The 14,302-nt window shown below is 40.5% G+C and overlaps 1 protein-coding gene and 1 non-coding gene across 2 annotated transcripts; both read right to left on the reverse strand.

Annotated features, from left to right (window-relative positions):
* Nucleotides 1–850: 850 nt before the first annotated feature.
* LOC110893088 lies at nt 851–10,493 on the reverse strand. The gene is made up of 2 exons (XM_022140208.1): nt 8,988–10,493; nt 851–1,108 (listed from the first exon to the last, which is right to left on the reverse strand). Exons 1-2 carry the CDS (start codon nt 10,491–10,493, stop codon nt 851–853), a joined length of 1,764 nt encoding a protein of 587 aa, XP_021995900.1.
* Nucleotides 3,696–3,802, reverse strand: LOC118485195. Its single transcript, XR_004875500.1, has one exon. It is a non-coding gene; the product is annotated as a small nucleolar RNA R71 (small nucleolar RNA).
* Nucleotides 10,494–14,302: the final 3,809 nt, after the last annotated feature.

Below are 14,302 nucleotides of genomic sequence, written 5' to 3' on the forward strand. Positions count from 1 at the left end.
TCTATTTTTTTTTCGAATGATCACAAACTCTAACGGTTTTAACTTATAACGGTGCCCCTTATGTTATTTTTGGCGGTTTCAATTTCCCCACTTTCCCTAGATGAGAACCCACTAGTAGACCGACATTAGGTATATTTAGATCAAAGGAACCTAGAACCGAACCAGGCCTACCCGCACATTCCAAACTAGACACAAGCTCAATTATTTCATCTCATATTATTATTATTTGAACCCGAACAAACACTCGACTTTTCTATCATTTCCCGTTTTTATTTTGCAAACTTCTTATTTCAAAAGACATTTTCTGATTTTTCAATTTTTTTTATTTTTTTTTATTTTTTTTGTATTTTTTTATATTTTATGACTCAAGACTCTACTAACTAGACACACTGAACAATAGTTCCCATCCCCACACTTAAATTTTACATTGCCCTCAATGTAGGATGGAAACCGACTCAAAAAACTAAAAATAAATATGAAATAAAAGACACAAGGGCATAAATTGGAAAGGACTTAGCTGGTAATATGACGCATAAGCTCCAAAACTCTCGTCCAATCCAGCTTGATCGTATAGCATTTCGTTCGCGATCAGCTTTTGACTCAACTGGTATACTTGATAAATGCTTGAAATCTGATAAGCAGCTCCAAAATCACCCGAATGAAGATTGAGTACGGGTGGTACATATTCAAACATGCATAAACAAAAACAAGCAAAAACCAAAGCAGTACCGACTCTAAACAAAAGACTGACTCAAAATACAAGTAAACATGAAAACACGAAAATGCCTAAAACTACGATAAAGACTCAAATCTACAAACTCTACAAGTGGGCTATCAACTTTTCTAACACTCACGGAGGATCATGTAAACGCGGCTCACCTGTGTACCAAATCTCACGGGCTGTAGCACCATCATACCTATGATTACCCGAATCTCTCCAAACCTCCTCATACCTCTCACAACCTCTCAATTCATCATCAGGCGGTTTGAACTTAAATGTTTCAAACCTAAATCTATCCCCACACTGAGCTTCACTCAGTGCTTCTAGCTTCGATTCTAAACACTGTACTATTTTTTCAAGATCCTCTACTCTCCTATCGGGTGGATCCTGATGTGTGTAAAATGCAACATATAAAACACATCAATTAAGGCATAAAACTAACCCTTTTTTAGTACTAATGTTGGAAAAAGAGTGTTTTTGTCTTACTTTTGTATTTTCAGGATGAAATGAGCTCAAAATCACAAAAGAAGCAAAAAGACCACTAATTCTACCATAAATACAAGAAAAGGAACAAAAGTAGACTGCCCGGACCCTCAACGGCACCTCCCAAAGCAAAAAGGAAGAAACAGAGTCTGAACACGCCCCGTGTCCAGCGAACACGGGGGCGTGCCCAGGAAGCAGCAGAAAAGACAAACCAGTAGAAGCTTCCATTGCCCACCACAGGGCCGTGTCCAGCGAGCACGGGGGCGTGGTGAAAGTACAGCAGGCGCATTAATTGTAATTCGCAATTACAATTAATGAGGAGAGAGAGTGTCAGGCGGGCACGGGGCCGTGTCCAGCGGACACGGGGCCGTGTCCAGCCTTCTGTCCAGCCTATAAATAGAGGAGCTTGGCTTCATTCTCTCTCATCCCTTGGCACACCACCTCTCTCACACTTCATCCATCACCCACCACCACCATAACACCATCATCCACCACCATCATCCATTGTCCATCGTAGAGTGTGTGAGTCGTCTCGGGATCCAAGATTGATCGTAAGAGTTCTTGACAATCAAGGCCATGTTTGCCTAAGTCTCTTACATCACTTGGTGAAGACAAGTGTTTAGTATAATACTTTTTATTTTTAATCTTTTGCACTTTTTATTTGGTTTTGTATTAATGACTTTAATAACTAGTTACTTATGTTGAAGGTGATCTTTCCTTATCGTTTGTCCGTGGTGTCTTGGCGTTATTTTACTGTCTATATAAAATAAAAGATTTTCACCATTCATATCTCCACGGTCTATATGGAGGTATGTTGGCTACCTGGTCGGGGGTTAAGGGAACGGTTTGGTAAGGGTCTTGCCCTTGTTCAGCGTTTAGAGGTCCTGCTTGGGACCTGGGTCAAATTTAGTAGGATCTCCTTCAATGCCCATAGGTATTGGATGGCGGGGATCCAAACTCTTTGACCCCCTCATAAGTTAACTACTATTAATACTATAACCCGGCTATTTAGGACTGTATCCCTGCTGACTCAGACTACTTAGCCGAGGGTAACGTCACCGCCAGAAGCGGGGCCTACCATAATTTGCATTAATAACTTAATTCATTATCTTTCAATAATCCGACCCTTTAGGATTGTATCCTTGCTGACTCAAACTACTGGGTTGAGGGTAACGTCGCCTTCAAAAGAGGGGCCTACTACAATAACTAAGATAATCTCTTAAACAAGTGCAAAAGTGCGAAAATAATCAAAGGTTATACTAATACACGTGTCGGATCCAAGTGATTCATCTTGTCTATCTGTTTTTATTTTATTTTATTTTTCAGCATTTAGTTAGTTTTTATTTTTCTTAGTTTAAAACATTTTTCTAACTTTTTGATTTGATTAGACGTTGAGGATAAACCGGTACTAAAAGCTCTTGTGTCCTTGGACGACCTCGGTATCTTACCAACACTATACTACGTCCACGATGGGTGCACTTGCCCATATGTGTGTTTAGTGTTAGTGAATATCGTGTTTTATAAATTTAAAACTTGGCTAAAAGTGTAAAAAGGGCTTAATTATATATTAAAAACATATACACACTGACACGCATCAAGTTTTTGGCGCCGCTGCCGGGGACACAAGGATTTTAAGAAAGTTAGGAATCAACGGCCTAATCATATTTTTATTTTTCTTTAATTTTTTAGGATTTTTTTTTAATTTTTTAGCTTCTGCAAAGCTCAGCACGGGGCCGTGCCTGGTCGGACACGGGCCGTGCTCAGCAAAGTTACTGGCAGTTTTTTGTTTTTCAAGTTACAGAAGGCTGACCACGGGGCCGTGCCGGTGCAACACGGGGCCGTGTCCAACTTCCAGTAACTGGGATCTGGAAAACAATCACTGTATCTCCGACCACGGGGCCGTGTTCGCTCAACACGGGGCCGTGGTGAACCTTCTGACCGACATTCTTTTTTGTTTTTATTACAGGACTTGGAACCCGACACCATCCTCACGTAGTGTATGAGCTCCAGTTCCAATAAAGACATAAAAGAACCGCTAGAAGAACCCGAACGCTTTCTCAGAAAAAGGTTAAAAGCCAAAAACCAAGAGAAGGTTTCGGGTGATCCACCCCCAATGGCGGACCAACGTACCCTTATGGATTATCTACGGCCCACCGTAGGTAATCTAGGCGCCGCTATCAATGCTCCGAATGTCGAAGCCAATAACTTCGAGCTTCGACCGCATTTGATACAAATGCTCCAAAATTCCGCAACCTTCCACGGGCTTGCGGACGAGGATCCTCATCTACATATAACTAATTTCTTAGAAATATGTGATACCTTTCGGATCAATGGAGCATCAAACGACGCCATACGCCTCCGTATGTTTCCGTTCTCACTAAAAGACCGAGCAAAAGCTTGGCTCAACACCCTCCCAGCTGGATCGGTAAACACCTGGGATGAACTAGCCCAAAAGTTTCTATATAAGTATTTCCCTCCTTCTAAAACTGCTAAATTAATGGCTGAAATTAACACATATTCACAAGAGGACGGGGAATCCTTATATGAAACATGGGAAAGGTTCAAGGAGCTATTACGTAAGTGTCCCCATCATGGCCTCGCAATATGGCAACAAGTATCCACTTTCTACAATGGATTGTTGCCACACACTAGGCAGACACTTGATTCTAGCTCCGGGGGACTTTTAGGTAATCGACGCCCACACGAAATATATAATCAAATTGAGGAAATTGCTCAAACCAATTTTCAATGGCACACTCCCCGGGGAAATAAGTCTATCGCCCCGGGCGCCCATAAGGTCGACGAAAGCACCTCTTTACAAGCCCAAATCGAGGCCCTTTCTTCAAAAATAAAAAAATTAGAAATGACAAAAACAGTCTCGGTTATGGCTTGTGAAGGGTGTGGTGGGTCACATGAAAATTGGAGTTGCATGAAAGAAACGGACGATCAACAAGAAATGGTAAACTACATTGATAATAGACCTAGGCCGTCGGGTCCTCCAACGGGAACTTACAACCAAGGATGGCGAAACCACCCAAACCTTGGTTGGAGGGAAACCGGCAATAGTAGTAACCAACAAACCCAACGAGCAAACTTTCAGCAATCAAGAAATGAGTCACAAAATTTCACTCAACAACAAGGTGGACGAGAAAGGCTCGAAGATACTATATCTCGCCTCGTCTCCGACACTGAAAAGAAAAACTCGGAAAGATTTCTACAATTAGAATCTAATTTTAGGAATCAACAAGCTAGCATTCAAAACATAGAAAAACAAATAAATCAACTAGCACAAAATTTTTCCGAGAGACCACAAGGCGCATTACCTAGCAATACCGAAACAAACCCAAAGGCGCAAGTTCACCTCATCACGCTACGAAACCGCACCGTAGGGCCTGCAGAAGTACCTCCACCAACGGAAGAAACAATGCCGACACATCTGCAGGAAAAGAACTCTCCCCCATCACCAGAACCTACCAAGGCTCCTCGAGTTCCATACCCCGGTAGGTTAATTCGTCAAAAAACCAATGAGCAATTCGCAAAATTCGAAAGTTTGTTAAAACAATTGCATGTCAATATTCCTTTTATCGAAGTCCTAACCCAAATGCCCAAATACTCTAAATTTATGAGGGACTTCCTTACACATAAAAAGAAAATTGAAAATTTGCAATTAGTTAATTTAGGCGAAGAATGCTCTGCCCTCGTACTCAATAAACTACCCCAAAAGAAAATCGATCCCGGAAGTTTCACGATTCCATGTTCAATAGGGGAATCACCCGTTCGCAATGCCTTGGCCGACTTAGGGGCTAGCATTAACCTCATGCCCTCATCAATGTTCAAAAGGCTTGGCTTGGGAACCACGAGCCCTACAAAAATAAGCATACAACTCGCTGATCGATCAGTCAAGTTCCCACAAGGTGTCATCGAGAATGTCTTGGTAAGAGTAAGCAAATTCGTTTATCCCGTTGACTTTGTCATACTCGACATGGAGGAAGACACCGAGGTCCCCCTTATCCTAGGGAGACCCTTCCTTGCCACAGCACAAGCAGTGGTAGACATGAATGAAGGGACACTGACTTTGAGGTATGGGGACGATGAGGTGAAGTTCGGAGTTGGGAAGAAAATAGAAGACGACGACCCAATCAATTACATGAAGGTTATTGATTCAAGCTTGGATGCCGCTCTCCGACGGTGTAACTTGGGAAGCAAGGCACTCCACTCAGAAGATATATAACCAGGAATCGGGTCTAGCCAAGGACCCTTATAAACGTGGCGCACCACGGAGGCATTCCGCGGATCTATCCTTAGTTTAGTTTAGTTTAATCTTTTAATTTTTGCAGAATAAAACACACTCATGGTGGTAATGGATGAAAAAGGGAACGAGAAAAAATGGAACCATGCACGAAGAACAGAGCAACCCGACAAAAATCTCCATTACAGAAGGCTCAACACGGGCCGTGCCCAACCAACACGGCCCCGTGCTGAGCCCCTGCAGAAAAATCACCCAGTTCAGGTAACTGGACACGGGCCGTGTTCAGCGGACACGCCCCCGTGTCCAGGCTTCTGTTTCAATTCTGTAAATTTTGTTACTGGCACTTGACCACGGGGCCGTGCCCGGTCAACACGGGGCCGTGTCCAGAGTGCCAGTAACACAAATCTTTGTTTTTAAACACACTTTTATACATTCTAATCAACCAAAAATATTATTTTTGGACACATTGAGGACAATGTGTAATTTAAGTGTGGGGGGGATGCTAAAACCTTGAAATTTTGCAAAATCCTAAACACAAGCCTTACACAAAACTCTATTGGAACCGCTAAACACCCCAAATTTTTTCAAAAAACTTTTTCATTTTTTTTTATTTGTCTTAGTTTAAGTTGGGAATAACAAGTTCTAAAAAGGTTATATTTTTACAAGTTTACAACCGATAGCGGCGTGATAAAAAAGGAACCAACATAAGAAAATTATGAAACGGCATAACAAGTCTAGTTTAAAATTCGATTATATATGCTTGGTCACATTAAAAACCCATTCCCACAAAAGTGAGTTTTGAGCCTTTATTGAGCATAAAAATACACATATTTAGATTAAATGCTCATTTTTCGTTTCTTGTGTGAATAGCCGCTCGGTCCTTACAAATCTAGAACTTGCCACAACGATACATTCCCGGTCCTTACCAACTTAAACCCAAGTAAGTAAATGATGGAGGCATTAGGACTAACTATTTTTCTTTCAAAACCATTATTTTTCATTTTTTTTTACCTACCCAAAATCCCCCTAAAGCCCCTTTGAGCCTAAACCTTTCATTTCATTACCCCAAAAACTATTTTTACCCACCAAAAACCTTTTTCATTTTTTTTTCACCCTTTATTTTAGTAACAAGCTCGGTTTTTCGTCAACTTGCCCTTTCATGTGACATCAAAAAAAAAAAAATATATATATATATATATATATATGATGATGATGAAGTCAAAAACAAACAAAAGCTATAAAAAGCTTGTTTGGAGAAATACTTCAAAAATAAAAAGTCACTAAAAATAAGGTACTTCACAAAAACCAACGCTTGTTACGATTTTTCGCCCTTTTTACTAACCACTAACCAACCACCCACCTTTAAACCCAAGCCTTCACCCAAAAAGTCCTCTTGATATTTACAAAGGTAAAAAGTTAAAAAGGAGGAGGATTGATTGCTTGGCAAGCCTATGGAAGGACGTAAGTTCCGTGCCGCTCTCGAGTGATTCACTAAAATATACACCTTCGGCCGAGTGTTGAGTGATCTCCCGTGAGGTATGTGAACTTGTATATAAATGGAATTTTAATAAGGCATGCTATGCCCAAATAAGTAATTTATCTTATGAAAAGTTCAAAATAAATCATAACGAATAGGATTGTAAATAAATAAAAATAAAACCTATAAAAACCTTGGATTCCCGACACTCTAGGACAAGCTAAAAACTTCTCTTCTACCTATTCCATTTGGGAGTGTAAGCCACATTTAAAGAGTTTTGCTTGAGGACAAGCAAAAGTTCAAGTGTGGGGGTATTTGATGTGTGTAAAATGCAACATATAAAACACATCAATTAAGGCATAAAACTAACCCTTTTTTAGTACTAATGTTGGAAAAAAGAGTGTTTTTGTCTTCCTTTTGTATTTTCAGGATGAAATGAGCTCAAAATCACAAAAGAAGCAAAAAGACCACTAATTCTACCATAAATACAAGAAAAGGAACAAAAGTAGACTGCCCGGACCCTCAACGGCACCTCCCAAAGCAAAAAGGAAGAAACAGAGTCTGAACACGCCCCGTGTCCAGCGAACACGGGGGCGTGCCCAGGAAGCAGCAGAAAAGACAAACCAGTAGAAGCTTCCATTGCCCACCACAGGGCCGTGTCCAGCGAGCACGGGGGCGTGGTGAAAGTACAGCAGGCGCATTAATTGTAATTCGCAATTACAATTAATGAGGAGAGAGAGTGTCAGGCGGGCACGGGGCCGTGTCCAGCGGACACGGGGCCGTGTCCAGCCTTCTGTCCAGCCTATAAATAGAGGAGCTTGGCTTCATTCTCTCTCATCCCTTGGCACACCACCTCTCTCACACTTCATCCATCACCCACCACCACCATAACACCATCATCCACCACCATCATCCATTGTCCATCGTAGAGTGTGTGAGTCGTCTCGGGATCCAAGATTGATCGTAAGAGTTCTTGACAATCAAGGCCATGTTTGCCTAAGTCTCTTACATCACTTGGTGAAGACAAGTGTTTAGTATAATACTTTTTATTTTTAATCTTTTGCACTTTTTATTTGGTTTTGTATTAATGACTTTAATAACTAGTTACTTATGTTGAAGGTGATCTTTCCTTATCGTTTGTCCGTGGTGTCTTGGCGTTATTTTACTGTCTATATAAAATAAAAGATTTTCACCATTCATATCTCCACGGTCTATATGGAGGTATGTTGGCTACCTGGTCGGGGGTTAAGGGAACGGTTTGGTAAGGGTCTTGCCCTTATTCAGCGTTTAGAGGTCCTGCTTGGGACCTGGGTCAAATTTAGTAGGATCTCCTTCAATGCCCATAGGTATTGGATGGCGGGGATCCAAACTCTTTGACCCCCTCATAAGTTAACTACTATTAATACTATAACCCGGCTATTTAGGACTGTATCCCTGCTGACTCAGACTACTTAGCCGAGGGTAACGTCACCGCCAGAAGCGGGGCCTACCATAATTTGCATTAATAACTTAATTCATTATCTTTCAATAATCCGACCCTTTAGGATTGTATCCTTGCTGACTCAAACTACTGGGTTGAGGGTAACGTCGCCTTCAAAAGAGGGGCCTACTACAATAACTAAGATAATCTCTTAAACAAGTGCAAAAGTGCGAAAATAATCAAAGGTTATACTAATACACGTCTCGGATCCAAGTGATTCATCTTGTCTATCTGTTTTTATTTTATTTTATTTTTCAGCATTTAGTTAGTTTTTATTTTTCTTAGTTTAAAACATTTTTCTAACTTTTTGATTTGATTAGACGTTGAGGATAAACCGGTACTAAAAGCTCTTGTGTCCTTGGACGACCTCGGTATCTTACCAACACTATACTACGTCCACGATGGGTGCACTTGCCCATATGTGTGTTTAGTGTTAGTGAATATCGTGTTTTATAAATTTAAAACTTGGCTAAAAGTGTAAAAAGGGCTTAATTATATATTAAAAACATATACACACTGACACGCATCAATCCCCACACTTAGGTTCTAACATTGGCTCTAGCCTAGGATCGCTCACCCTCTCTGTCTCTATTCTCTCACATCCTTTACTCTCCCCCACCGATGCCACTGCCTCTATTCGAACCGGTGGTGAACCAACCTCTCTTAACTCTAGACCCGACCTAGTAGATATAGCTTTAACGTGATGATTGGTTGTGTTAGGTTGGGCGTTACCCGAGAACTGACCGGAAGACCTTTCTTGCAATTGACTATTTATGTCACTGACTTGCCTTTGAAGGTCTAAAAAGTTGGAGTGATTGTTCTTTAAAAATATGGAATGATCCTCTAAGGTTCTTTGAGTGGCCTCTAAGGCCCTTTGGGTTGCTTCTAAGGCCCTTTCGGTTGCTTGATTCTTAACTAGTATTTGGGATAACATAGCTTTAATCTCATCTAGACCACTACCCAAATCTTGGTTGTTTGAACTTTGACTGTTTGACCCCCCACTATTTAACTGACCTACTAAACCTGAACTACCAAACTGACCCTGCTGATTCGAACCCCCACTAGAATAATAATCATGTCCCCTGTTTTGATTCGAAATTGATTGGAAACCGGGGGGATTACCGGAAGAGCAGAAGGTGTTATTGTTACTACGCCAATTGGACCCTAAATTTGAATTGTTGAAAGGGTTCGTTGGACCTCTATTGGCTATGAACTCTACCTGCTCAACAGTGAGTGTGGGACAATCTATAGTATCGTGACCCCCTCTACACACCTCACACCTATCGAACCTCCTCTCTAAATCGTTCATCCTACTATTAAGCTTTCTCTCAAGGTTTTCCATCGTCGCGGCCATCGATGTATCCAAGCTAACTTGGTGTACTCCTCGACCGGCCGAGGAAGTACTAGACACAGGAGTGGAAGTCCTGCTGATGGGGCATAGATCAATGTCGGAATGGGCGAAACTCTCAAAAAGGTCATTGCATTCGGCCACTGTTTTCTTACCTAGGAGGTGGCCTCCTGCTGAAGTGTCAAAACGGGCTCGAGTCTCTGGAGTGAGACCGTTGTAGAATTTCTCTACAAGTGCCCAATCAAATAACCCATGTTGAGTGCAACGAGAGAGTAGGGTTTGGAATCTTTCCCAAGCTAGGTGGTAGGGTTCGTCAGGCTCCATCCGGAATGAATGGATCTGATCACGAAGACGAGATGCTTTGGCGGGTGGGAAATATTTGGCAAGGAAGGCATCTCGAAGGGTGGCCCATGTGGTAAACGTACCCGCGGGTTGTGAATCAAGCCAGGTGGCTGCGCGGCCTGCGAGTGAGAATGGGAAGACCAGGAGGAAGCGAGCGTCAAGGTTGGCACCTTCAATGGAAAAGGTGCTGCAGAGGCGGGTGAGGCGGCTGATGTGAGCTGGGGCATCCTCGTCATCACGACCGTGAAATTGGCACGAGTTGGTGATAACGGCAAAAATGTAGGACGGGATTTTCCAAGACTTGTCATTATTGATGGCGGGAAGGGTAATGGGTGAGTTCGCACCGGTGAAACCAGCGGTGGATTCCTGATGAACCGTTTGACGACCTGCCATATGGACAACGGGTTGTGGGCTAGCAGGATGGGAAGATGGTGTTTGTAGTAACTGACTCAACAAAATAATAAAGACACTAAAATACTTAGACTACTACGACTCAAACAAAAGAAAACAACTAGCACGTATGATGTCAAGAAAGTCCAAACAAAGTAATTAACGCAATTGTCAAAGAGTCCCCAGCAACGGCGCCAAAAACTTGATGTGCTGAATGTGGGTTAATTAAAAACAACTAAAATTACCCTAATTCTAGAATCTCTAAGCTTTAAATTTATAAAACTAAGACTCTCTAAACCCTAAACCACACGACCGGCAAGTGTACCGATCAATGCAGTATAGCCTAAGGAAGTCCGAGTATCGAACCCAAGAGACTCTACTAAATTACGCTAATGACTCTATCTAGACTTAGACTGACACGGACTTAACTAATTGTTTATTTGATTGGGGGGGGGGGGTTTCTAAGAATCCTAAATATAATAATAAAATAATGCTAAGTAACTAGACGAACTAAACACGATCTCAAACGACGATTGAACTCAAGGATGATGAAGGAACTACCTAGGCTAGACGTAAGTTCAACTCAGAATGGATTTCTATTCGATGATTTTGTGGTGCGGAACCGGGATCTTTAAATGCTAAACCTATTAAGACACCACTAAGCCCCTCAAACACTCTCAAGGCGATTCTTGTGGCACTACCTAGGCTGTTACGCTCACCGGCTTTCTAGATTTCCTTACAGTCCTCTAGTTTTCTTGAAAGTGCCTATATAAGACGCTCTACCTCACAGCGTGAACGTCTAAAGCAACTACGAGTTTTAATCTTGGTTTAATAGACAATGGAATGTTAAGGACTTATAACCAAACCGAGACCTATTAATACCCTCGAGCCTCACAGTGACGAGTTTAGCAGAACACTTGATTTTATTAAATTACCGAATATTGTTTCTAAGGTTACTTACTAGATTTTCACCCTAAAGGATTAGAGATTTATTATGTGATATAGACACTCGCCAAAACCTAAAACCTTAGCCCGACTCTATTCCGTGATAAAGACCGTCACCAAGAATCGAACGAAGCAATAAACAATAATCTAACAATCACAAGCACGCATATGCACCAAGTTAAATTCCCTTAGCTTTTACAGTACAAGAAAAATCCACAACCACGCCAAAAACCAAATAAAAATCCAACCTTTATTTAACTATTGTCATGCCTAGGTAGTATGAGAATTTTAGCCGAATATCATAGTCAAGAACAAGAAGCAAATCTCAAATAACAAACAATCCATAATCATGAGTTCGAATAACATAAAGAGTTAAATGCTTGGTTGGTCCTTGTGGTTTTCAAAAATTGCAGACTTAGTCCTATTGGTTTACTAATTACACGCGTGGTCCCAAAACTTGTCAAAAATGAACTCAGTTGGTCCCCAGCCCTAACATCAGTTAAATTTCTCAGTTAACTCTGTGTGAAATGACTATATTACCCTTGAACAATTAAAAAAAACATATAAAGAAGACTCCTCTTCTTCAGAGTTAACTGAGAAATTTAATTGTTCAAGGGTAATATAGTCATTTCACACAGAGTTAACTGAGAAATTTAACTGATGTTAGGGCTGAGGACCAACCGAGTTCATTTTTGACAAGTTTTGGGACCACGCGTTAATTAGTAAACCATTAGGACCAAGTCTGCAATTTTTGAAAACCACAGGGACCAACCAAACATTTAACTCTAACATAAAGTATATCAAACTAATAAAAATAATTATTTGCAAACCCGGGATTGAATCTTGATCGTGGCTTGAACCCTTGAACCAATTGGCTTCCCTTCTTTAAATTCCTCCACACTAATTTTTTTTTTCTGATGTTGCTTCTGTCGATGTATATATCTTTATGATGTCCAGCCGCCCGAAATAATGTCCGCCTCCTTTGCGTGCGTCCCCTCCTTGCGGCTGCTTCTTTGTTTTTGTTTATACTTCGTAATGGGCTTGGCCCATATTCAGCGGTTCACAAAAAACCCCTCACGAAAATAAAATCAGCCGTCCAACTCTTCTGTTTGTTGCCTCCTTTGATGTCGTCCAAAAAGGTGGGCTTTTAAATGGTCCCCTCTATAAAAATAGAATTCTACTCCATCGTTGCTTACCATCTTTTATGATACACCCAATTGGAATGGGCATGGCCCCTCATCAAAAATTAAAAGAATTTGGTCAACATGTATTCATAAAACTGGATCTTTTTGGTTTGGAATTAATTTCATCTTTTCAGCATATTGCAAGAATAGCCCCTCATCTTTGGTAACCTATTTTTAAATAGCTTTCAACATTTTGCACTTTAGTCCCTTGAGTTTATAAAATAGAGATAAGTGGCCTCGACCCAATCACGAAAAATGGCGGCAATTTTAATTCAGTCTCTGGCATCCTACTCTACCCAACTGGCTGGTCATTTCCATATTACTCGTTTTTGCTTCATTTGCACCAGGACCTGCGAAAACACAAAAGAATATAATATAATACTAAAAACTAAAAATAATAAATAAAAACTATACAAAAATTATACAATTTACACAGGACAAATATGTGTATTTTACCACTTATCAAATATCCCCACACTTAACCTTTTTTCGTCCCCGAAAAATAATTATGCAAAATGGAATCATAGTCGGAATAATCATTCGGGACAAAAGCTTAAATTACTTATTAAAACTGAAACTTGTGTTAGCCACGATTGCAAATATTTTGATCCTCTTAAACCCAAACCCGGTTCAAAGCCCTTATCATGCAAGTTAAGTTCAAACATAAGTCAATCTACCTAGGGTCTCACACTAGAAATTGCAGGCCCATCTAATCCCACCTCAAACTTATAGGACAAAAGGAACGATCACTGGACCAATTCCCAACCGTCTTATATCAAAACCAAGAGAGTTTACAATCAGATTTTTTTCTTTTTTCCATTTTTTTTTCTTTTTTTTTTCTTTCGTGAGTCTAGACGGTGCTTTCCCAAAACTAGAGGCAATCCGGCTGTAGAGTCGCTATCCCCAACCGCAGACTACTTAGTTTCGGTACTTTTTATTATTTTTTTCTTTTCTTTTCTTGCTTTGCACAGTCGATTTCACACACCCTTGCGGTAATCCGGCTGTAGAGTCACTATCCCCAACCCAGACTACATAGGAATGGCTACTTTCATTTAGTTTCTAGCTCACTTTTTATTCTATTTTTTTTCGCATGATCACAAACTCTAACGGTTTTAACTTATAACGGTGCCCCTTATGTTATTTTTGGCGGTTTCAATTTCCCACTTTCCCTAGATGAGAACCAACTAGTAGACCGACATTAGGTATATTTAGATCAAAGGAACCTAGAACCGAACCAGGCCTACCCGCACATTCCAAACTAGACACAAGCTCAATTATTTCATCTCATATTATTATTATTTGAACCCGAACAAACACTCGACTTTTCTATCATTTCCCGTTTTTATTTTGCAAACTTCTTATTTCAAAAGACATTTTCTAATTTTTCAATTTTTTTAATTTTTTAATTTTTTTTTTGTATTTTTTTATATTTTATGACTCAAGACTCTACTAACTAGACACACTGAACAATAGTTCCCATCCCCACACTTAAATTTTACATTGCCCTCAATGTAGGATGGAAACCGGCTCAAAAAACTAAAAATAAATAAGAAATAAAAGACACAAGGGCATAAATTGGAAAGGACTTAGCTGGTAATATGACGCATAAGCTCCAAAACTCTCGTCCAATCCAGCTTGATCGTATAGCATTTCGTTCGTGATCAGCTTTTGACTCAACTGGTA

The sequence above is a fragment of the Helianthus annuus genome, chromosome 12 (assembly GCF_002127325.2).
Source record: "Helianthus annuus cultivar XRQ/B chromosome 12, HanXRQr2.0-SUNRISE, whole genome shotgun sequence".
NCBI classification, from domain to species: Eukaryota; Viridiplantae; Streptophyta; class Magnoliopsida; order Asterales; family Asteraceae; genus Helianthus; species Helianthus annuus.

Excerpts from the sequence above, each read along its gene's own strand:
- LOC110893088 (XM_022140208.1), bottom strand. The coding sequence starts at position 10,493 with ATGGCAGGTCGTCAAACGGTTCATCAGGAATCCACCGCTGGTTTCACC. Across the intron at positions 1,109-8,987 it reads AGAGAATAGAGACAGAGAGG|GATCCACCCGATAGGAGAGT; the intron begins GTGAGCGATCCT and ends TACACACATCAG.